At 35.5% G+C, this 26,048-nt stretch overlaps 1 protein-coding gene across 2 annotated transcripts in view; it reads right to left on the bottom strand.

Annotated features, from left to right (window-relative positions):
- The window catches only part of LOC145686363 (uncharacterized), a 154,458-nt gene that overhangs the window by 70,884 nt on the left and 57,526 nt on the right, over window positions 1-26,048 (bottom strand). For both annotated transcript variants that reach the window (XM_081759626.1, XM_081759625.1), the window contains 2 exons: window positions 18,692-18,819; window positions 10,368-10,488 (listed from right to left, as the gene is read on the bottom strand). In XM_081759626.1, coding sequence (XP_081615752.1) covers window positions 10,368-10,488; window positions 18,692-18,819 — 249 coding nt within the window. The remainder of the gene's footprint in view (window positions 1-10,367; window positions 10,489-18,691; window positions 18,820-26,048) is intronic.

The following is a 26,048-nucleotide window of genomic DNA, read 5'->3' on the forward strand; positions in this document are numbered from 1 at the left end:
ACAAGAAAGGAAACACTGGTCATGCATGAATTAGAAACTCCAACCGGAAGTAGGCTCAAATCTTGCAAACGGTGCAAAATATTGAGGCCCCCTTTATGATACGCCTTGCCGATTTTTTTTTAAATCAAGACTTTTTTCACTTGTGTCTGTAAAGGGACGTGTACAGATGTGAGGAATGAGAAGCATATTTATGCTCATATGCGAATGATGCGCTGTGCATAACATCTAAACTACTCTTGTTACCTTGGATTAGTTCCGTTTATTCAATGTAACACGTGATAATGAATCGTCAACAAGGAACTGTTTGCTTCCCTAGTTACAAAATCCACAGGATTTGGCGCAAAACGCAAAATAAGAAATGGAACAGCAACATATGAGCATAATGGATCCCATTTACGATTTTTCCCCCTACAATAAAAGTATAAAGGTATCAACATTAAAACAGGAATTGCACATCATGAAACTCTTACTTCCACAGTGTACCGGAAATAAATTATTACCATTACTTTACGATAATTTGAATCAGATTCTGACCATCCCTTTTCTTATCTTTCATTTCACTGGGAATTGTTAAATAAAGAAATCTCCTGTTTGTTACGTACTTTTGGAGAGGGGCGTGGTGTTCTCATGACCACCCTCCAACACCCAGAACAGTTCTTGTATGCCCTCAAAAACCGCATTCCAGTTACAAAATATTTTTACACGTCTTGTTTGAAAGGATCTTGTTATATAATATTTTGGACATTTCGTATTCGCATTGAAAAAGCATACAAGAATTTGGCTCAAAGAGTGATTCAAGAGAGAGAAAATTACATTGAATTTTGAATTCATGTACCATAAACACTGTTCGCAAATTGCTGCAACGTTTTCAACGTCAGAATAATTTTAGAATTAGAATAAGCAATATATATATATATATATATATATATATATATATATATATATATATATATATATATATATATATACGGTATATATGAATGAAACATCACTATTAATATAACATATAAATGTCAACTACTGACGGAGAACGATTAAATATGTAGCTATAAATGTATAACAATTAATAAATATTGCATTCTACGCACAAAGTAGAAAGTACACTTTAATACCTATAGGCGTACCCAATATTTAAAGATTAACTCGTTAACGCCCAGTGTACCTTTAAAGGTACAATCATCTTTTGGTTCACAGAGTGCTTCATATTTGTCGCTGCCTTACGAAATATTTTAAATGAGATCACTGTGATCTCGTTAAACTGAAATGCATATTTGTGTTTTAAACTTTGGAATGAAAAAGAAATAAACGACACTTCCTCCTTAATAGTCAATCTTTTTCAATTTCGTCATCTTGTTTTAGAAAATTTACAATAATTTTGTAAAATGACAAGAATAATTGTTTTTAATATGTTTGTTATATGTTTGTAAGGTCTCTGTAGTGGTGTTAGTTGTGTTAATGCAGTATTCGCTTGTGTTGTATGCTAGTCAGACAGCGAGAAATAAAGGTATTCCTCGAAAGGTAGACACGTCACTATCGATATTAGTTTGATATTCCCCTCTTGATAATATATATGTGAGAGCATATTATGTACACTATTACTACCACTAACATCAGTTTTGATATTGCATTCGGTGATGTTTTATAATGGCTAGCACAAGCCGAGTTTCTCATCATCGTCGCTTCCTGTCATTGCAAGATGTTTTAGACGAATTAGAAACCGTGTCCGTGAATAATGAGTGTGATACAATTGATGTGACTTTCCTCCCATCTAAGACTGATATGCTTACAGACCAAGAAGGAGGTGACGATGACTTAGAACCAGAGTATCCCAGGGACATTTCAGGAGAAGCTGAAATTCATGGTCTAAAATGTACCAAGGATAATGATTCCAAGAATGCAGAAACGTTCCGAAATGTAAGAATAATAAAATTTTGCTAAGTGAACCTCTCCCAAAGTGGAAGAAAGGAGATATTGTATATGCGAGTAATTGGGAAGGTAAATGTACAAAGGGAGCTGAAGAAATGTTTCAAAAGAGGAAGGAAGAACCTGAGAATCTTTCGGCATATGAAATATTTTGTTTGCTTACGTCCGATGAAGTATTTGAACATATTACCGAGCAGAAAAACGATCACGAGTTCAGTGTTACTGCTGACTTGATTAGGAATTTCATTATTTTACTCTTATCGGAATATCATACATTAGAAAGGGAAATGCAATATTGGTCTCTGTGTGAGGGTCTTCATGTAAAAGTAAACAAGAAAACTGCAAGCAACATACGGAGGTGGGCGAAGCAAATTGCCAGAAAATATTCCACAATCTGTGCGCTTTAGCCCATTTGGACACTTTGCCGCCAAATTTGCAAATCGTTGCTGGTGCGTCTTGTGTCATATGAGAACTGTCTGGAAATGTGATGTATACCTGTGCCAGGAAAGAGACTGTTTCGAAGAATTTCAAACAAAATAGAAGGTCCTTTGAAATTATGTTATGTTAAAAAATGTCACTTTAAACTCCAGTGTACTTTTAAGGTACGCATCTGTATCTCCGGATGGGCATAAGATATTATTTTTAATAAATGTTTATGTTCAAATTATAGTGTTATTATATACACAAAGTTCCGTTAAAATAGCTCAGGTATATTTCTCTTGGGTGTTACGGAGTTAAGAGTCCGATGAAATTAGTACTGACCGAATGCATACGGTGATGGTGCAACTTCATCAGCGGTTTTCGTAAACTCGTATGCATTTCCGAAATAAACCTCTTTGTGAATTAAAATATATTACAATTAAAACACAGAAGCTAAAATAGGAGTAACCGTATTGCAAAATCTTTTCATTCGTCTGGTTAACCACCTTCACTTAAAGCAGGATAAGAAACTCCGATAAAATCGTTAACTAGTGTGATACGTTGGAATTTTGCGTGCAAAAACGATAAAAAGGTTGAAATTATGCGTGCATTGAAAATGAATTTACCATTGGATCGCTGATACTGCATTTTATGGATGATACCAATAAGATATTCTACTGCACAAGCGAAGGCATACAATAATGCGCACAACTTCAGAATATAAGTTTGTTGCACATCATTAGTGGAAAACACTGATATGTTCATAAGTTCGAAGTTTGCAATTACAAAAAACACTCAACCACATCTGAAGTTCTCAGAATTTTAATTTGAATGTTCATAAAATCTCATGCTTCAAAATTCCCTGACTTTTGTCGGCCTTTTCAAATTAGTTGACTTTTCTTTGTTTTACAGGCATGCCACTTCCCTACTTTCAACACAGAGCCTATATGAAATGTAGACCTACATGTCACTTCCCTACTTTCAACACAGAGCCTGTATGAAATGTAGACCTACAACTTTACGTGGAATCCAAACCACACGGGTTCACACTGGGGATCGATCCGGGTCTCCCGCGCCAAAGACGCGTAGGCTAACGATATAGCCAAGAGGAAGTTTGTTCAAGTGTCAGTAGCTGCTGTACCCATACTGCAGTTTCTTCATGCACAATACTTCAGTCAAAACTTAAAGTTATCTTTCAACTGAAATGCATATAGCTTTTGCAATACCACTTATCTTTAATCGGCGATCTTGGAGTACAATTGATGCAAGTTTCAATAATGTCTGGTGTAGTGACAGACTTTGGTCGCCCACTTCGTGCGTCATCTTTCAAGCTTTCATAACCATGTTTAAACTCAGATGTCTATTTGACAACAGTTTAAAATTACAAATCCAAATGCCTCAAAATATTTTTTTATTTCATTATGTTAATTGTGTTGCCTTTATGCCTTTCTTCACTAAATATTATACAACCGCTCTGTATTCAAAATTTTAAAACTAACATTTGTGCAACAATTACCTATAACTACAACTGCTGATCCAGATAATAATGCAAAATTCTTATAACGGACGACTGTCCATAATAATGTCGGTTTGGAACTAGTGCTTTCATTCGTGGATCATTCCAAGAGCCTATCATATTGCTCTCGTACATATACAGACGTTGAAAAGTGTATACATATTTGAACATGAACAATATATCTACAAAACTTTTAGTATAAGATATAAAAGGGTGGATGTAAATCGTGTTTTTAACTTATGCAATCAAATTAGGTATTCAAAGTGATCATCATTAGCATAAAGATACCTCTGATTTTGCTAATACACAAATAATATTGACTACTTTGTCTACAGGAACTGTTCACCACATTTCATTTCTTGCCGCGATGCAGCCACTATTGTTGATCTTGTACAGTGTACCACACTCTTCGCAGTAGAACTCGAGGACGTGTGAACTTCGGGAAACGAAGAATTAATTCAACAGTGCTTCCTCGTTCTAACGTTATGCCTCCGGCATACATATTTGCACGATCCAAAACATTTGAGCATACGAAGTTGGTGTCCTGTAATTTTATTGACCAATCATATATATGACGTTAGGAACTGGAACCCTTGTTGAATGGAGAGTCAAAAGCTCATGTGTTTTGTTCTCCAAAGGATTTGCCCTGAGCGACATGACAATATCCCACTAACATAGATAAGTTCAAGGCGGCCACCAAAAATAACTGTTGAAAAATTACTACTCTTTCATAATTTACGTATAAATACGGCGTCCGGACACATGCCATAAAACAAATACCAAAGCTAAGTGCCCACCAGAAAGCAAGAATGCTACCTAACCGAGTCGAGGCAGGGCGAAGTAGTGGGTCCGCGGGGGTAAAGCAATAGGCTCATCAACGATGGTGAGTATGAACGTAAGCAAGGACTGTGAAAACGTGAGTTTACGCAGTGATAAGAGTTCCTATAGGATGTGTAATGGTTTCACACTAGTAATGCTACACTTGTAAATATAAAATACAGCTTTTGTGCACTATGAAGAAATATTCTGCCGGTGTAAAATACGAGTAGTATCGTATTTTCTCTAGTATCTAATATCTCGTAGTATCTAGTACAATCATCCTTCATACACTCACTCACTTTAACTGTCGTATACATTTGTAATGATTTTACACTAGTAACACTATACTAGTAAACAAAGCTGTATTACTATTAATTTTGCTGCCAACAAAAATTTGTTCCTTTTAAACACGTCTTTCCACGCAGAATATTGAATTTTACCTGTAAATTTTGAAAAATGACATGCCTAAACTTGACCTGCACAATCTTGGCTTTCTTATGTAATATTACATGGTAAATTACAGCATAGTCATAGCAGACACGGTTTTCTATTATAACAAGTTAGAGGTAACATACTCATCTATTTTCTTTTATATTTAGAGATCGTCTTTTGAAATACTCATTTCTTCTGTAAATTTTACAAATCTGTGGTCCAAGATTCTTAACCAGTATCAACAGTTTATGTAAACAAATAGCACAATAGTGTAGCTTGATCAGTATACGGTGTAATACGCATCCTTTACCTATTTCTGTGATTAACGAGTGTCGCTAAGAGAACAAGTCTCTTCTAAGGCAATAAAAATTATATCTGTGTTAATTGCTTCCAGAGACAATGAAAACTTCGAGTTTCGTTCCTCTATGCTCACTTCTACTGACTAATTTTTAAGTGCGACTGATTGTACGACTGAGTATTCATATTATATACGTGCATTTTTGTTTCGTGTTTTCTACTTTCGTCTGTTCACATTAAGAGCTCTATGTAAATATACATTACGATTCAACTCTGTGTAGCATTATATGTACACGTAGATTACATGCACTTACAGATGTGTGTTACTCACAAAAGACATGCTTGTTTCGCGCAAGTGCAGAACCCGCACATAACATGTATCCGTTATGCTTAGATGCATTTTTACTACCTGTAACATGCAATGTAACTGTCTAACTTTCATTCATAACACAGGCGTCCACCTCACTTTTAACATGCATGTTCCATGTACGTGTGTATCACATGTTCCATACCTGTAAAGCGGCTGCTTTTGCATATCTTATTCAATGGCAGGCACTTGACATGAGTTTCTATGGTAGATGTCATGCAATACTTTTACATCCACTGTACGAGGGTCATTTCAAATAATGCACATTATGGCAACAATGCGGAGTAGATGATGAAATCTAGATAAACATTTCGTCAGTTGGAGCTGAGGTCTTGAGGCAATAGGACTCTCTCTCGTGAGGCAATACTTGTGCGCTCTCTAGTGAACACTTGTGGCTGTAACAAGTGTTGGAAATGGAAGCAGCAGGTATCTCGGGTAATGTGCCTATTGAAGATCAGAGATCGTACACAAAGATTGAAACTTTACGTGGCAAAAATCTCACAGAAATTCACAGTGCCTTGCGTGAGACAACAATGGACCGTAGTACATTTTTCATTCGTCTACTCGTTTTCGTATGGGTATAAAGGATGATAAAAGACCAGCAAGGCCGAAATCACCAACCGATGAAAGAAGTATGCAACTTGTGGCAGATGCACTTAAACAAGATTGCCATGTGAGGAACTTGATGACATCACAGAAATTCCACCTACGTCAGCATACCGAATTCTGACAAGTGATTTACAGAACAGAAAAATTTCTGATTGATGAGTCCCTCATTTCCTGACTGCTGAACAGAAGCAGACACGTCTGTACAATGCAATGGTGCTGAAACCAAGATTCAACGTTGAATGTGAGGACTTTCTCCGTCGCATTATTGATATTGATGAAACGTGGATCACAGACAGAGTTGAAATCACAATCCAATGAGTGAAGAGCTTCATCTTCTAGACCAAGGAAGTATCGCCGATTTTAAAGGTTAAGCAAATTGCTTGCGATCACCAAGACATTATCATAACGAACAGAGTTCCGTGTGGAAGAAAAATCTCTACTGAAACTGCGCAGAAAAATGCACAAAACTCGACAGCAGTTGCTCAGGGCGGGTCCATTGATTCTCTACGACAACGCTCGCACGACAAAGCTAATGCTGTCTGTCAAAAAATTTCACAAATACTGTTGGAAACTGTTACATCATGCTTCCTACAATCCGGACATGGAGTCCAACAGACTACGATCTATTCCCAAAGTTCAAACAACGTATACGTGAACCTCGGTTTCCATGTCTGGAAGAGCTTTCAGCAGCTGTTACCCGAACCATACGACAGTTTCACAAAGATGGCGTCCTTCATAGAATACAGAAGATTCCATCAATGCCAAGCAGGGAGATTACATTGAAGGCTGTAAAGAGATCCTCTGCAAACAATAAACGTGTTTAAGTTACAAAAAATTAGAGTGCATTATTTATGAAATGAGCCTCGTACGTACCCACACTCATATCTCAGGCGTTTAAACTGGGGTCATTTTCAGGTGCCTGCACATGCACATGTAACGCGGGTGTTTTACAGCGTCTGTGTTACAGGTGGTTGTTTTCTTTTATAGGGGTTACGACTGCCTGTGTCTGTAGACAGCACAATTAGCGCTATTTGTTATGGTACGAGACATCTTTCTCGATTCAATGAACAGCCAAACATTCTGATTCTTGATGTTATCATACGTATGTCGGCCAATAAGATTACACAATTCTAACTCTATACCCAAAGGTTTGGGATCGGAAAATATGCATCCGGCATTTTGTTTATAGCTTCCTTGGTAACTACATACTGTCTTCAGTAATAGTGCGACTACTGGTATTTTATAGTACAGACCTGTTCAAATTATTAGACTCAACATTCAGTTTCTGAATATTTTCCTGTTCTTACATTATTACGTGAGAAAACACTTCGAACTTTGTCCAAATTACTGCTTTGTAACTCTGTCCTAATTCCTAGTGGGTGTGGCATATGCTTTTCAATATCAATAAAAGAAATACTTACGTGACATCCAAATATAATTACTGTACAGTGTGTATATCCGAATTGGAAACAAGAAAATGCAATGGAATACTTACAGGAAAATGATCTGTCACACAGAGATTAATATTTCTTATGAAATCCCTTATTCTTTATTAAGTCTTTTATCCTTTTTTGAGTATGATATATACGCATTTAGCACATTTTGCCTTCAATTCAGCATCGTGATACCACAAATTATTGATCTCCTCGATGGTTGTAATGTATTTGTTCATTAGATTTTCCATCATGAAGCTCGAAAGGTTTTCAATCGGGTTCATATCAGGACTATTGCCCGGCCACGGAAGAGTAGTAATTTCGTTGTCCTCGAAGAATTTTGTCTCAGTTTTGGCTGGATGGCATGGAGCTTCATCATACATAAAGATGAAGTGTGCGTCATCAAACCAGACAGCAGTCTGGGGAAGCAGTTCTTCGTGAAGAACTTGTAGGTATTGGTCGTGCTTCATTGTTCCCTCTACTATATACAGATTTACAGTCTCCCAGACCCGAGGACAGACATCACACCCTCACACCATGACTGAAGTAGGATGGTTCACGGCTTGTTGGAGATATTGTAACTTGAATTCCTCTCTAGGTCTACGTCGTACATATTGAGAACATTCATCAGAGACACAGAGACATGATTCATCAGTGAGAAAACACTATTCTCCAATCATCAGCAGTCCAATGTGCTAGGCCTCGTGTCCATTCGAGGCCCTTCTTTGCCATGGTTGGAGTAATTTTTTGCTTTCTTTCTTGGTCTGTGTGCTTTTATTCCCTCAACTCACAGAATCCTTCGAACACTTTCATTCGAAATGTCTGCACCATACTCAGGCATTTTATGCTTAAGTCTCTAGAGTCTGCATTTCTGTTTCCACGCGCCAATCTTTTTTTAGTTTTCTGATACCTCTTAACGGTAGCTTTGGTTTTCGCCCACACTTCCTTATCCTATTTTGCTGATACACTTGCTTCTTGCTCTTTGCAACAGAGATTCTACTCAGATTTTTTCCCTAGCCCAACTCTACTGGCAATTTGTCGTTATGTATATCTTCCTTCCGTCAGAAGTGTTTTGATAACTTCCACTTCACTCGGAGAAGTTTCTTTGGTTTCTCCCATTATGCCGCGATTACAGGACTTCACAGAATAAAAGATCAATACACAAAACATATCACGATCATTTTAAACTGGTCCATTCGAACTGCTGAACGCTTTAAATATTGTAACTACTTACGACTGCAACCACAACACTTCAAACTGTAATTTGTTAATAGAAACCACAATCGCTGTCTACAACTGAAACACTACTTTCAGAACTCTTCCCCATCCACTAATGCTATCTGCTGTTCAACGGTGATATAACCACTTCAATTGTACAATAAACAAATGAAGGATCATATATTGATGGTTTAACCATTAAATTACATATTCCAGAATTTCAAAAATTAGGACTGCAACTTCAAGTTTGCATTTTTCGAGCTTAAGTCTAATAATTTGAATACGTCTGTACATATTCCAATACTCCACTTCGTTACCAATTCAATTCGAATTTAAAACAAACATAGATACACACTAATTATTTGCTGAGCAAAACTATATTTTTTTCATTAAAAATTCAACAAAAATGCAAATAATTAGTGTGTATTTAATTATAACAAAACAAAGCTTCTACTTATGGCAAATACCATAGATAACCACTCTTGAACGTTCTATGAAGTATTTTGGACATTTCTGCTCCTTCTGTTGAGAATTATATCTTGCAATGAGCCCATTTAAATATATCCTACTTATATATGTGGACTTTAACGTCCCTTCCCTTCGCAGAAACAAAAAGAAACATGAGTAGTTTCATGTCGGATACAAATTACTATGTTCTCTAACAAATAGAATTCAAATGCATTTTTAATAACAATAAAAATAGAGAATATCTCATAAGTACTTCCACTGGTGATCCTAATGAAAAATTTATTAAGCATTTTGTTTCTCAAGGGTAAAGGAAAATGACTATGAGTGATGTCGACTTATGTAATAATTTGATCAATTCGGATAGTCAGTTCTGCGATGTTCTTGTCCAAGTTTCTCACAAAGTGCACCACTCACTATAGCAAGTTAAACACTGGACCAACATATGACGTTCTATCTATTTTAACTTACTTAATTTCGCCCAAACACTGAACGAAAAGTTAATTTTTAGAACTTATTGATTAACTTCAAATGTGGAAAATCAGGAACTGCGATGAAGAAACTGAAATTCAGCAATTTATATCCTAGTGCCAAAATATATTCCCGATATTTTTTTTTTTTTTTTCAGTACTACTACTAATTATTTCATAAGTATGTCATATTATTTCACGCTTAAAAAGACATAAGTTCTAACTACAGATGATATGAATATCGAAAATTCTCTGAGATTATGAAGTTTTAAAATTTGAGTATGAAAATCTAAAACAGTATGAAGTAAAAGAATAAATACTCTCACTGTTTCAAATTAGCAGATGTTTATATACACATTTGCTACGTACGTTCCAACGTATTCTGAAAGTTAACTTACAGGATCACGTGTGGCATCATGTAAGGCACGAAAGAACTTAGCCACTGTTCCATGAGCCCTGAGATGCATACGAAAAGCAGGTACCATGCACTTGGAAGCCAATGAAACTGCAGAGAGGCACCTGTAAAATGGATAAATAAAATTAAGACCTGCTTTCAAAATATGCTTACGTATGAATTATACCTTTATATCCACTAAATTCCAAATTTTAGGAGAAACTTGAACAATTCATATATTCGAAAAACATACTTGAACACTCTCTCCCCCAGTAAAAGAAAGTCCCCATTCGCTACTCGCTCTTCTTTCATTGATCTTTCCAGACAATTTACGACAATTCTGTTCTTTCCTAAAAAAAAAATAAATAAAATAAATAAAAAATAAAAATAAAGATGGCATTTTGCTTTTCCAAGAAAAAGCGACAGTTATTTTCATTAAACTTGATAGCTCTGGTATTTATTTATTTGCCGACATATTTAAGAATAAAAGGAAAGAACACGAACTTTTCTATTTTTAAATGTTGATTCAATTTTTCATTTTTTCTTTCTTTTGTTTGTTTCCTCGTTGGGTGAGTCTGTACGTAAAGACAATGAAAAAAGGAAATTATAAAAATACTCGTAAAAGTGAAGGCGATTTTTTTTTTTTTTTTTTTTTTTTTTTTTTTTTTTTTTTTTTTTTTTTTGTGGAAAGCACCGCTAACGAAGCAAGATTTTCCACTACTAACTGACTAGCTGACCACTCTGGTACGAAGATCAAACGCACACATTTAAAAGTTTCTTTACGGAAAAGTGATTTGAAAATTATGCGAAAGTAAAATATTCCATTATGAACATAAATTCTTCACCAGTTTTCCTCGTATCTATAATAATTTAAAGATATTATATAAAAATAATAGCCATTGTCGAGAATTTAACTTTTCTTTCTTTCTTTTTCTTTTTTTTTTTTAGACAATTTACGACAATTCCGTTCTTTTCTTAAGGAAAGAATGGAATCCGTTCTTTCCTTTTATTCTTAAATATGTCGGCAACTAACGAACAGCAAGTGTCTGGAGCAGCCTCAGAACACTCCTTTGGCCCGCTTCCTTCTTTCCCCAATTCTTTCTTCCTTCCCTTTCCCCGGGGTTGGAAGAAGGGAAGTTTAAAGTTTTCTTCTGGCCACAATACCTTGCAGAAGCTGGCGAATGTTGTAAATTGTCTGATAGGTACAACTGAGTTGTCAAACGATTCAGTAACAAGTCCATAGATGCCATTCTTATAGAGAGTGGAGCGGAGATCCACACAGGAAAGCCATAGTTGAGGACTGGGCGGAGGGGAAGAAAAGGAAGAAAGGATGGGGAAGGAAAGAAGCGGCATTTTCTTCTCATCTTTGAATTTGTGCAACGAGGAAAAGGAAACTCGGTCACTTGCGTCTCCCAAAAGAAAAAAGATGTTGGAATGCCGGCAAGGGTAGCGCAAGTGCAAAAACATAGAGAGGTGGGGGGACAGAACTGTTTTAAAATTTTAACACTGAACTATCATGAAGAACGAAGGGGAATGAAAAAAAGACTCACACTGAGAAGTCGATTAGAGAAAGAATTGCTCCAACTTTTCTTTCCACTTTCCTTTTTGTAACTTTTAAATTTCTCGTCTCGTCTCGTCTCGATGCTAAAAGAATTAACACTTTTTTTTTTTTTTTTTTTTTTTTTATCACGGTATGTTGTCATGATCTGTGTACTTTTCCTCACTTAGTTTTTGGATCAGGGTCCACAAAATTTCCCCCTAGAAAAAGTTGTTTTTCTAATTCTTGGCCCCCTCTTTCCAACTTTCGAAGGTTTCTTGGAAATTAAATAAAAAAGAAAAGCTCAGAAAAAGTTATATTTAAGAACAAAATGAAAGAACGGAATTAGCTTTCATAATAGTACCACGAAGTAATGGAAAAGTTGGTGATTGTAAGCCGCATTATTGAGGTAAAAATTAGTTTCAGTTAATAAATAAGCTTGTTGGAAGCAGAAGGGAGTCTTTAGGTGAGTAAACATTTCATTTTTTATTTTTTTGTATTTGAAACGAGATCAAAGATCCAATCTTCCAATGGTATTCCTTTGATCCTCACGTGTTTTTCATGGAGGAGTCTTGTATCTCTCAAGATCATATTTTCATTCAATGATTCGCTTCTTTGTTACCGTCGCTGGCGGGCCGCCATCGGCAAAGGGCTGCAAAATTGCATAATTTGTTGTTTTAAAAGCTTCGGAGTATGTTACCCCTTTTGAGATTAAAAAAAAAAAAAAAATCATTTAAAAAAGCAATGGAAAATACAGAAATATGAGTAAAGGACTAGAAACTGTTTCCCCCTTTTTCCCCCCTTGAAAGGAAAGAACGGAATTGTCGTAAACTGTGTTTTAAAAATGTATAAGGAGAAGAAATACATTTCTTAAGTTGAATAGATCGCACTAAATACTGCTTCACCTCTTCTAGTTCCCTTTCACACTCTCATTCCAGTCCCCATAATCTTTTTTTCTTTCCTTTCTTACCCAAAATTTTGAAATTTGACGTCCGAAAGGCAAGAAGAAGTGCGAAGAGGAAAAAGAAAGAAATCTCATGTACGTTTATTTAAAAGGAATTACATGTTTCAAAATACTGATTCTTATTTTTACTTCTCAAAAGAGAGATTGTTTGGGAGTACTTGATCACTCTCCAAGTTTCGTTCCAATCACTCAATTCCTTCTTTTTCTTAGCAGCGAGAGAAAACATAAGAGTTACTGGAATGCAACGTGTAGATAAGTTTACTTTCAATTATTTCTTGGGTGTTTCGTTCTTTCATTTTATCCTTAAATATGTCAGTAACTAACGTTGAGAGAGAATAAGAAGGAAATTAGTAAAAGAATGAAAATATAATCAAAATTTGGAAAAGAATGGAAAGTTTAAATTAAATGATGAATGTGATGTAGCCTCTTCTTAGAAATTCCTTCTTTTCTTCAGAAATGAGCCCAAAGGACGAAACATCTATAGTAGTATGCATCAGCAGCTCATGTTAGATGGTAAAACTGAAAACAAATCACTGTTATCTCCCCAAATTTCCTCTTTCTTTCATAATAAAAAGAATCACGCCGCAGTTTCATCTTTTCAAGCTTATTTTGACTATTGTTAACATTTTATCGTGCACTGAACCATCGCTCACTATTCTTCTTTCACCTTCCCAACATGATTTTACTTCTTTGTGGGGCGGTCGCCCCCTCGATCCGCCCCTAGGGTAAGGTAAGATTTAAAAAAAAAAAAAAAAAAAAAAAAGAGGACCAGTTTTAATTCAGGAGAAAAAAAGGTACAAGAGAAGAGCTTCTTTCTAATATTATTAAACTAATTGGATTCATAAAGGGAGTAATGTTCTCGCTCTGTCGTCCACAGCGAGGTATTTTCTCTTCCTTTTGGGTATTGGTTCTCGATCTCTTGGCGTCTCAGGAAGAATTCAGTACGTTGAACCTCTTCTTTCAACTTTTCAATCAAATTTGTTAAGCATAAATTCAATTATTTTACTTTCAATATTAACAACCTATCTTGATCAATTCCAAAAAAAAAACAAGCAACTTCGGTCCGTGTGGTGTTGATATAACCATTTTTCTGTGTTGGAAAACCAGAAAAAAAAATTGAATAAAGAACAATCCTTGGAGGGAAGTGAATCAGACGACTGAAGCAATTTTGTTCATGTTTCATAAATAAATATTTCATTAAACTAAGACCTTTGTCGAGTTATGTACCTTTTCCAAACTCAACTAAGGGAAGGTAGTATTAAGAAACTCCCTCTTTTACAGAATTTAAAATGTCTTCATGTGTTATAAACTTAACTTGAGATATCTGGATCATTTAACTGGATATAGTTACTAAGAAATAAAGAAAGTTATTTGTTTTACGTTATTGCTTTTCTTCACAAGTTCAGCTTCTGAACACTCCTTTTGCCCTAGAAAGAAAAAGATAGGGAGTACTTCATCACTCCCCACCTTTTTTTTTAAAAAAAAAAACCATTTTGGGTTTCCTCAGGGTTCTCCCGTTTCCTTCCACTTTCTGTAAGCTTTACCATAGTTACACGGAATGCGGTAAACTCCTGGTGTTTTGAATCATAAGTTATCTTTCGGAGGACGTAAAAACGATCTGAGTTTTGCTGGAGATCTGTGAATTGTTTTTATTCCTTGTTTGGATAGAATCCTGCTCAGTTTCCCTGACAATTCGCCGACATACGGAAGGCAGGCGATTATTCTTGTCTCTTCTTTCGGAGTAGGTATCTTATGGCTTAGATTGGATGTGGTCCTTTTAAGGATCCCCCGTATGTCTGTCAAGTTATAGTCATTATGAAGTAGAGTGGCCTGCTGAAATTCAGTTTGCAGACTGTCCTCATCGGAGATGGCAAAAGCTTTGTGTATTAGTGTGTTAATTACTTCTAGTCATTGAGATTTGTGGTGAAAGCTTTTGACATTGAGGTAAAGATCGGTAGGCTTCCTGTATGCAGTATGTCCTAGGCTTCCGTCGGATTTTCTTCTGATCAGATGTTCAGGAACGGCAAGTAATTGCCTCTTTCTACTTCCATAGAGAATTTTATGCTTGGATGGCGCGTGTTAAGAAACTCCAAAAAAGATCTGTAGTGACTGCTGTCCATGTGGCCATACTGCAAATGTATCATCAACATACCTATAAAAATGGGCTGGTTTTAATGGGACTGATTGTAAAATTTACTGTTCAAATTCTACCATAAAAATGTTTGCAACGGCAAGCGAAAATGATGATCCCATGGTATCATCAACATATCTATAAAAATGGGCTGGTTTTAATGGGACTGATTGTAAAAAATGTTCAAATTCTTCCATAAAAATGTCTGCAACGGCAGGCGAAAGTGGTGATCTCATGGCGACTCCATCCGCTTGTTCACAAAATTGTCCAACGTACAGAAAGTAAGTGAATGTAAGTATATATCGAAATAACTCTTCGATGCCTGGTGGAAATTGCTTCTCTAAAATGAGTATGGTGAGTATTCTGGACTGGTACTTTTGTGAAGAGACATCATTGAAGCTAACATATTGCCTGAAGCTAAACGTATTTTCTTTAAAGTTTCTATGAAGTCTATTTAGTTCTTGACATGATGTTTGCATTGACCCACTAACAGCTGTAGATGGGACGTCAAGTATTTCGCTAAGCGATAAGTTCGTGTTGCCTATTGTGCTAACAATTGGCCTCAGCGGGACAGCTGATCTCCATGTGGCAAGTTATTTGTATGTTTCTTCTGTTAGTCCTGACCTTTTCATGCAGAAATTTGAACATGAAGTTTTAGTTTTTCCATTAAATACAAGTAACGGGCAAAAATCGATAGATGTGCCAAATATACACAGCACTAAACCATTTAAAATAATTTTCACGAGATTTGGTATAAGTAAAACACAAAATAGACCAGAAACCTAAAAACAAACAAATAAATAATATAACATGTTATAAAAGTTATTATACAGACACACAGTTACAAACTAATGGAATGCATAACGTTACTTGTACGTGTAATTAATTTCTACATTGAAACCATAAAAAGGAATATTAGAGGAAGAATTAAAGAACACACTAGAAATTGTATGAATGAGTCCCCAGTCTTGGGATTGTCTCAACATTTTAAAAAATAATCGCTCACACCAGTAGCTCAAATTTTTACTTCCCAGTTGCGTACTCCCTTTTTATTTTTAAGGCATGGTACGAACTGCACATCAAATTGTTATCTGTCGTTGGCAGGTAGGTACCAATATTTAAAAAAGAAAGAAAGAAAAAAAAAGAAATAAAATCCTTCAGTTTAACGTCCCATGGTTTGCCCTTCAGGACAAGAGAGATGGATGATTAAGACTAGTGAATGATAATACCAGAATTAGTGGAATGAGTGTATGGGAGGAAACCCACTGAAGTAGCAATATCAAACGCAATTGAATTACAAACCTTTATTTGTTGTACGCGTACAACTTATATCTTTTATAAATTATGAGTTGAGTTGATTTTAGTTTAGCGTCCCTTTCAGCAGCGAGGCTATATGAGACGTGGCCCTACTGATTAACGTGGAATCCGAACCACATGAGCTCCCGCCGGGAATCTTTTATAAATTATGAGACGCAAATAATACAACGGACTCACTAAATTATTCCATGGATCCTGGATCACGAATTGGAAAAGACTAACCTACACGATATAAAAGAAATTTAAAATTTTGCAAAAAATACGATAACAATATTGGAAGGAAATCAATGAAAGCATTTGTCCATCAAAAATTGCCTAACTCCGTGAATTTGGAGGATTGGAACACAGGTGTGGGAATATATGAAAAATTCAGTGTACGCCCGCTAACAGGGTTTAGTTATCCCGCCCATTACTGACCACTGGACATAGTGATAACTACGCGCGGCTTATCAGGTGAGAGCTATGTTTTATGTAACAGGCTACATATCTTTCTTTTTTTTAACAATAACTTTATTTTACCTTTTAATTCTTGCACCTGATGAAAAAGTAAAATAATTTTGAAACTTTCTGTGCCTTAGTGCTGAATCGACATACTTTTAGATAATGACTAGGGCAACCATACGTCCCGTTATTGGTTTTGAACAGTACAGTCCCGTTTTGGGAGCGTGTCCCGACCGTCCCGTCAGTCGATGGAAATAGTAGTACTTGTCCCGTTTTATGCAAAGTGAAAGAAGTAAATAACAAACCCAGTCAGTACCTTTACTCCTTGTAAAGGTACTAAAAACTAGCAATAATAAAGAGGTCAGAATTCAACTTAAATTCCCTACATTAAACATGATCTACAGTTCGCAGTACTGTTCGAAACGCAGCAGAGGCTTTAGCAGTTGAGTGTTTGTTGAACAAACTTCAACGTGTCTTTAATTTTTCGTAAACATCGAATTACTTGACCCCGTCCTGGAACAAAAAGACAGAGAGGAAAGGGAGCTCTGATAAGAACAAAGGTAAGTCTAAAAGTCCAGGGTTGCTAATTCAGTACCAATAGCCATCCTAACCACATTCTTTTCACTTCTAGCCATTTTATAGCCACTTTTCATATTCATTCTTACGTCTCTAAAAATATATATTCATTATAAGTAAATTGTAAGTAGATAGAGGAAATTTAAACGTGAAATTTTTTAACGCCACTGTTGTTATATTCAATATTAATGTATTAGGTATTGCTTAGGTAAACAGGAACTTATTTACGCACTGACCTATTTCTCATAATTTTTAAAATGCCGGAACCTGCCCCGTTTTAAGCTGAAAATTTTATGGTGACCCTAGTCATGACAGTCATACTTTCAATCTATTTCTACTGTAAATTTTATGATTTGTACATATTTTATTCAAGTTGGTTAAAATTTACTAAATTTATGATTTTATTATTCACTAAATTACAAGGAACTTCTGTTTTTCTATCTCTTTTTCTATCTAACGGTTTACTTATTATCGTACAATAATTACGGAAATATTCAATCATTCAGTTGATATTTAGTTTTTCTTACAATAAAGCATTCAAGGAAAGTCTCATGAATGTTACTCAAAACATCATTAATCTAGTATAAGGAAAAAAATATTACCGAAGCACTAAAAGGAGGCGAAAAGATTAACATATACAATGTACACTCATGTCCAAAATTATTGTCACAAATTAATAAATATGTTGTTGTAGGAATATAATTTGATAACGAATTCGCCCGGTATTTCTTATAATGTTAGTATGTGTACTCGGCAAAGACATGTATGTGGAAAATCTCATGTCAAAAGAGCAGTAAATAAGAACAATAAAACGAAAATAAAACTTTCTTGTCCATTTGGCAACATTTTGTTTTACTCATTTTTATTTTCGTATTTATAATTCTTTTCCTATGAAATTTACCACAAACATACATTTTCCGATTATACTCATAGGATCAGTATTAAAAGTACCCTGCAAAGTATTATCAAATTATATTCTTACAAGAAGACAATTATAGATATGCGACAATCATTTTGGACATGAGTGTACATACTTCCTAAAATATTGCCATAAAATTCTAACACATCTTGCATACAATTTACTGAATCTACTACTCTACTCTTACACATATGCGTTAATTTTCTGCTTCAACTTAATTTGCTTCCCTTTTCCTGCTAAGTGTGTATGATTCACTTTCTCAATTTTTGAGTCTTAACGTACCACAAAATAAACCTCTCCTAAATCTATACGCAGCTTAATTTTGTTTTGAGACAATAATACAATGATCTGTTTAAAGGTATTGGTTACATAATTCTTATTGTTGTAGAGGTTTACATTGATTTACCTACGACATTACTAGGAACGCAAATAATGAAACGTACCTTGTTGCCATAGGATTGTTGTCTTGAAGAGCATCAAGAATATATTCTACATCATCATTGAACTCCTGAAATTCTCCTGACTCCTGAATTTGATGAGCTTTCTTCACATTCCTTACTACTGTGTAATACTGTGAAAATAACAAAAAATAAATAAATAAATAAATAAATAAATAAACACAAGATACCAAATATTTACACAACACTTGTCACATTCTCCACACACACAAAATCTTTCTTTACAGAATAGGTACTAAGGTTTGGTGAAGTGTTTAAGGATACTGTATATGTATCCTTCGATTTTTGGAAGAAAATATAGTATACCTGTACTAGTAAACTGCTATTGCCGTCTGCCTGTTGTAAACTACTATTACAACAGGCATGAATTGATCATTGTCTAAACCAGCGTTTCCCAACCGGTGTGCCGCGGCACACTGGTGTGCCGCGAATGGGCCGCTGGTGTGCCGCGAGGAAATCGAAACAAATTATTAATTCTATAGGAATCAAATTGCAAGACATAGGGGAAAATGTATATTTGTATTTCACATTACTATGAACCTCTACTATAAATCTACAATTTTAAGTTTCATATTGTGTTACTTTTCTGTACGTTTTTAATGTTGGAAAACGTATTTATCATTGTCATGACCGTTATTGCTTCTTTATTGTTGCAGACTATTTCGTAACTTGAAATTTTAACCTATCATTCAATAAATTCAACAAAGCAAATATGCATACAAATTACCTACATTTGTGTTTTAAAAGTATAGGAAATTTGTTTATTTATTCGTTATTTAGTGATCTTCCCTTTTAGTTAAAGGTTAGATACAGTTTTCCAAAGAGAAAGTGTATTTTTAAAAACACGAGTCCTATATTTCATTGCAATTGTTTTCTATTTTAAAATTAAAATTAAAAATAAGCATAATGTTTTACCACGGGGGAAAATCAGTGATCGAGCTTTCTTCTCTGTAAGGAGATCAGTAGCTTAACGTGAGTTTCGTCACTACTGCTAATTTCACTATGTTCGGTGTAAGCTGAATCACTGTTAGGTTGGTATCCAGTTCTAACATGAATGTCACTATCGATATTAGGTTCCGATTCCCGTGATTTGTTTTCGATTCTTTCTACTTTTTGGTATACTAACGCCAAATCGTGCCTAATTTCTCCTATTTCACGCTGTGCTGTTTTAATTTCAGCGTTGTTCTCGAAAGTCTGTTCATTTTTAACTTTGACGTGATAATCTAACTGTCTAATCTCTTGGTAACACATCTGAAGTGACCCTTCGTTCTTTCGAACCTGTTCTTTTAAATCTACGACTTCGTCGTGTATTTCGTCTAAGTGACTCTCAGTTTCTCTGTGCGCTACGAGACAACGTTCTTTATTAGCGTTACAAATGGTGTGATTATAGGTGTGCCGCGAGAATTCAAGTTACACCTATAGTGTGCCGCAAGTTGGAAAAGGTTGGGAAACGCTGGTCTAAACAAAGAGAAAAAAAACGTTATTTTCAAAGAACCTAATAACTTCGGTTCGTTTTATCTTTACTTTTGCCTGTATGATGATCGGAATCGAGCAGAAATTATTTGTATCATTATTGTAGTTATTATCACGAGCAGAGATCTCTCATGACTATACGGTTAGGTTACGAGCCTTTAAAGCGGGAGATCCGGGTTCGATTCCAGCTGAGCTCAAGTGGTTCGAATCCCATGCTAAGCTGTAGGTCCACGCCTCATATAGTTTCGCTGCTGAAGGGCACGCTAAACTTCAATCCAACAAACCAAGCAACGAAAAACAAGGGTTGTCACTCATCGACTAAATCTGCCTGCAGGCAAAATCAGGGCTCATAGTGGTCTGGTTTCTTGTAAATAGTTGAAAAGTGACCAAAAGCACACGAAAAAGTGACCAAAATCTCATGATGCCCCTTTTTTCCTTTGTCAATTTCTCCATTACCTCTCTCTTTGTTGTTTTGTTTCATCTTTTCTTCTTTACTTATTCTTTTTGAGCTTCCTCCTTTCTTAGGTTTTCTAAGCATGCTTTGTAGTTACGGTAAGCAGACACAGCAAATGTAAGAAGCTTCAGAGTAAGTGGAACCAGTTCTGGCCTATTTCCGAATTTCTTCATCCCAGATATTATATTTAACTTAGCATTGAGAGTTCTCAAAGCCATGAAATATTCAAATTCATCACCTACTCTTAAGAAGAACATACAAGAAGCATAACACAAGACGAACATGATAAACTACACAAACACACACATACACAACGTTGAGCGGAACTTTAAGTATTACTAGAGAAAACTAAAAGACTATTATGATAGAAGAAAGAATAGACACAGAAGGGTTCTCAACCCCACCTTGAGAGCTTAAGCATCCACCAACCATCAGCTGTACTTTAGAAAGAATAAAATCTGAAGTGAGAATAAATCTGAAGTGCTGTTTCATATGTGGCAGCAAGTACTGAAGCTTTCAGAAGAATAATGAGTAACAAGTTTCTGCCTTTTTCCATTATTTTTTTATATTTTTCTTAGAAAACTGCCAATGCAAAACACAAATCACACGAAAAAGTCATTTTACCTTCCAAAAAAGTAACTTTTAGTGACAAATTTGAAAAAAAGTAACTTTTAGTGACCAACTTGAAAAAAAGTAACTTTTAGTTAAAAAAAAAAAAAGTGACTCGCTATGAGCCCTGCAAAATTTAACTCAAATTTGGAGTACATTTACCTAAATTTATGACCTTTGTTTAAAATTCTAATATTTTAACAATATACAACTTTGAATTTACTTGGTGCAAAGGTCATTTACTGTGTTCTTTTCCTTACTTTCCTTAACAAAAAACAAGAACATAGAATAGGCACATATGAAGTACCTACACATTTTGTTACAATTAAGTGTTTCTGCATAGGGATGTAACACAAAAACAATTACTTCTTATAGTGACGCATTAAGAAAAAGCGCCCGAAAGCATGCATGACCAGCACAAACATTTTTCCCGTTTTAGTTTCGTAATCTCGTTCTTTTTTTTTTTTTTTTTTTTTTTTTTTTCATTTTAACCCCTGAACTAGCACGCATTGATAGCATTAAGATTAAAATATTTAGTTTGTTTTTATGATTGAACTATGTCTTCCTGATCATAATTTCGTAATTTTAAAAGTATTTTTGTACTTTGGTTAAAAAATACAGGATGTTTACTTCAAAGCAACATTGTCATAAAACAGGTCTTATGTGTTGCTACTGAGAAGCATTGCCCTATTATGGTCAAATATCATAAGAATATTTTCAGTAATTATGAGCAGTTTCGTTGAAATATCTTTCTACAGAGCAAGAAACCACAAATAAAAAGAAAAAGAAAAGAAAAAAGAAAAAGGAACTTTCGCGGAACATAGGAGATATAGCTTCTACAATACTAAATTTGACTGTCCACTGTTGACAAACATTAGAAATATCTAAACAAGCGACTCACAAATCATGTATATGAATATTGTATGAAAGCAATTATGCCAATTAAGCGGTCACTTAAGTTACAATTCGTGCGGATAACGCAATAGAATGCGATGTTGACAATATACCAATTTGAATACAACAATTTGAATGAGAAGTTCGATGAGAGTAACGAAGTGGGTTGAGGCAAGAAATATACAGTAAATATATTTTATTTCTTCTGCAAATACGACTGACCTAATTTATAACTGTTAAGGATCATTTCCTGTTGCATAGCGAAATTTTGATGAAACCGTTATGCGTGATAAAATACTGATGCTACAGATTTCTTGTAATATATTTTCTCTCCACGCTTTATAACAATAAGTTCAAAATTGGATTCAACAGTTCAGAACACTTTTTTTTTTTCACTTATTCATCTTTTTGGTCCATTACATTTCCTCTTGTTTAGCGGAGGCATTTTTTTATTTTTATTTATTTATTTTGCAAGTCTACAAAGGAGATTTGCATTTACAAGTCTACTTTTCACAGTGTATACAGAAGCTTGCCCCAATGAAATCAGTAGAATTTCACTTATCCTCCCTAACGCTGCTACGTCTTGACGCATTGGTGACTACATGGGTACTTGATAACAGTATCAATTGAGCATGATACGAAGAACGATGAAGGCAAAAGTGACAGTTTTCTAGGAAGGATTCATTTATGGACCTTCCGCCGACTATTACGGTCACTCAGCAATAGTAAGACTTTGCAAAGAAAAATGTTTCAGCGTCAGTAAAATTGGCATGGGTCTCATTATTCGAAGATGTGCACAACAGGCCCGTGCAAAAGACGGTCGACCAGAATTTGTGAGATGAGCACGGCCCCAGCCTACCTGAACCCGCAATACAGTATGAGCCATTAGAAAAGTAATGAGAAGCATCCAGCAGTAAGGTTTGGTCATACGACACGGTATCTCCAAAAGAACAGGTTACATCATCATTCGGAAGAACCCCGCACTGGAAGCGTGTCACAAAGCGGCAGATCCAGAAGAGGTTCACAAACATCATAAAACTGTATAAACCATACGTCGCAGGGGACAAGAGGAACAGATAAGAGGTGCCTCTACCTAGATGAGACCAGCAGAGCTCAAGAGTTCATCTTTTACCGCCAAACTGATCACAAGAGTCGTTCGCACTTTGTGCTGCAGTGCAAGGAAAGTATTTCCAAAAGATTTCTTGTGATGGCAGTCGAGGAACGCTGCCACTCGTTGAAGTGCCTTTCAACAACAAAATCAACGAAGTTTACTGCCAGAAGAACATCATGGACCCACTATATGACACACATATCTACCACCTGTTTGGTAACGAGACCATGCAGGTCGTCAGACGAGACGGAAATTCGAGTGATCCCAAAATTACCTGATGCTTCACCAATAAATTATTGTAGGTTAGGATTCTTCAAACAGACATCTGCTCGATGCCGATACTGTACCTTGTAGGGTCTTCAGGAAGTTGCCAAAGCGATACGGCAAGATATTAGTCTTCTCATTTTTATGCAGGAGTTTGCTACAATGAAAACTATGCAGCCGGGCGATCGTTCAGGGCCATAGCCGTTAGAACTGAACACATTTGGATTTACTAGCTAGGTAAATGGTGTAGAAAGGGGATTTGCCAGCCAGGTAAGTGGTATTAAAAGCTGACTATTTTTATCCTGGGCAACCTTCTGTACGGATATCGGATTTTCCTCTGCATACTGAGTCCTACAATGATGACGTGATGTTTGAAACGAATGAATTAACACATTATTTTAATTCACTTGACTTCCATTTTCCAGGTCGTTCTCGGTTTTCCAGAAGGGAAACGATCCTTATTACTGCTTGTTCATGGCTTTCAATTGCATAATCGACATCTTTAGTACAAATACCTTGAATGTTTGCTACATATAAGGGTCGCTCTTCGTAAAGCAATAACTGCAGCATGAATTTGCCATGAAATATCATTTCCCTTGCAACTGTAACGAACAGCTGAAGTGATACCATTCACCACCTACATTTCACTATCATGGTACATAACTGTATCAGTGAAACTATAGTGTGTTAAAAAGATGTTCTGCTGGGTCGATAAAAGACTATAGTGTAATAATATACAATCTTCTTAAGTTCTACATACACTTGGCAAAGTTTACAAAAGAGGGACTTAAATGAGGACAGCGTTAAAATTTTACTAAGCTTTTGAGAATAAAATAAACGATGAAGTTTTGAGTTCGGGTAAAATGTTTTGCAAAAACTGAAGATGCAGAATTAAGAAGTTGAAAATTGTTTCAGAACAGATATTGTTGTTAATGGAAAAAAAAGAAAAAAAATGTCTGAAAGTATATGATTAATAAGAAAAATGGTTTACGTATTTATGTAGTCTTAATAATAATAATAATTATTGTTTCTGACCTACAGAATGTTATTGTTAAGACACAGTTGCATGAAAGCTCATGTCTTAACATTATTGGCGCACTTTCACGCTTGAACCTGCATTTATTTAGAGAAGCATGACGCAAAAGTTGGACGTCAAAATTTATCTCCTGTTATGTGATAGCAAAATAATTACATTTCTTATAGACACACGAGCAGCGGTCTCAGCTATTAGTAATAACGAAGATTCATACAAGATAAATTTAAATTACCAAATGAAGGGATATTCAGGAATGTTGACGGATTCCCCATTAAGATTAAAGAGTTGTGGTCAATGAAAAAAGTTTCATTGTGCCACTGGTAGCACTGAATAAGACTCATGCCCTATTTTAGGGAGAAATTGATTAGATGTTATAATACCTACACTGAGACTTGTCTTCCAGAATATTTTGGACCCAATACATTATGTACAACAAGGTCGCTGGAAGTTTATGCAGGAGGCAACTAAACAGTTTAAACAGGTTTTTGATGAATCAATTAATGCTCCTATTAAGGGATACTAAATTCATATTACACTGAAACAAAATTCTACATCTGTATTCAGTTTTTCCCCATATATTTTTGTGGAGAAACTAAGACTAGGGTACAACAACTGTGTAAAGCCGATGTAATAAGCAAACTAGTTTTCGGATTGGGCTACTCCCATAGTTGTAGTGAGAAAGAAAAATGGAAATCTTTGATTCTGCTTTGATTTCAAGCGGACTCTCAATCTAGTAACAGAAAGCTTGTTATCTCTTGCCACGTACAGAAGATTTGCTAAACAAATTGAAGGAAGCAGCATGGTTCGTGTTATTAGATTTGACACAGGCTTATCTTCAACTAGAAGTGGTAGAAAAAGCACAAAGGTATTTAGTAATAAACATCACTTGGGGGTTCTATAAAAAAGAAGTCTGTCGTTCGAATTGAACTATTCAAAAAAAAAAAAAAAAAAAAAAAAATCAGCGCTTTATGAATCACGTGCTACAAAATATGATAGGAGTATGTTGTTACACAAGTATTGATTTGGAAATCTACAATACGAGAGTGTTTCATGAGGACAATGGAAGTTTTAAGAAAATTTTAAGAGTACAGCATACATGTACATAAATGCATTTTCTTCTCGGATGCATTCTATATCTGGCCTATGACATTTACAGACACGGAATACCACGGCTACAGACAAACTGCAACCTATTTTGAATACAGAATCTATTCTAATTACCTACCACCTGTAAGGGAGTGGTACATTTTTGCCATTGTCATCTCCTTTCGTTATCTTCACTGGTTTCATCTTTATTTAAGTAATTAAAAAAAAGACAGTTACTGGAGGTGGTCGCAAACACAGAGCAAGATTGAAAAAAAAAATGATTAAGTATGCTGAAATTCTCCATCCTTTTGACGATCAGCCAACAGTTGTAGTAATGACGGATGCGTCACTGAATGGAGTTGGTGCGGTGCTATATAATGAATTTAAAGAACAATTAAGATCAGTTTCCTGCGCT

The sequence above is a fragment of the Thermobia domestica genome, chromosome 5, assembly GCF_964235325.1.
Source record: "Thermobia domestica chromosome 5, izTheDome1.hap1.1, whole genome shotgun sequence".
In the NCBI taxonomy this organism is placed as follows: domain Eukaryota; kingdom Metazoa; phylum Arthropoda; class Insecta; order Zygentoma; family Lepismatidae; genus Thermobia; species Thermobia domestica.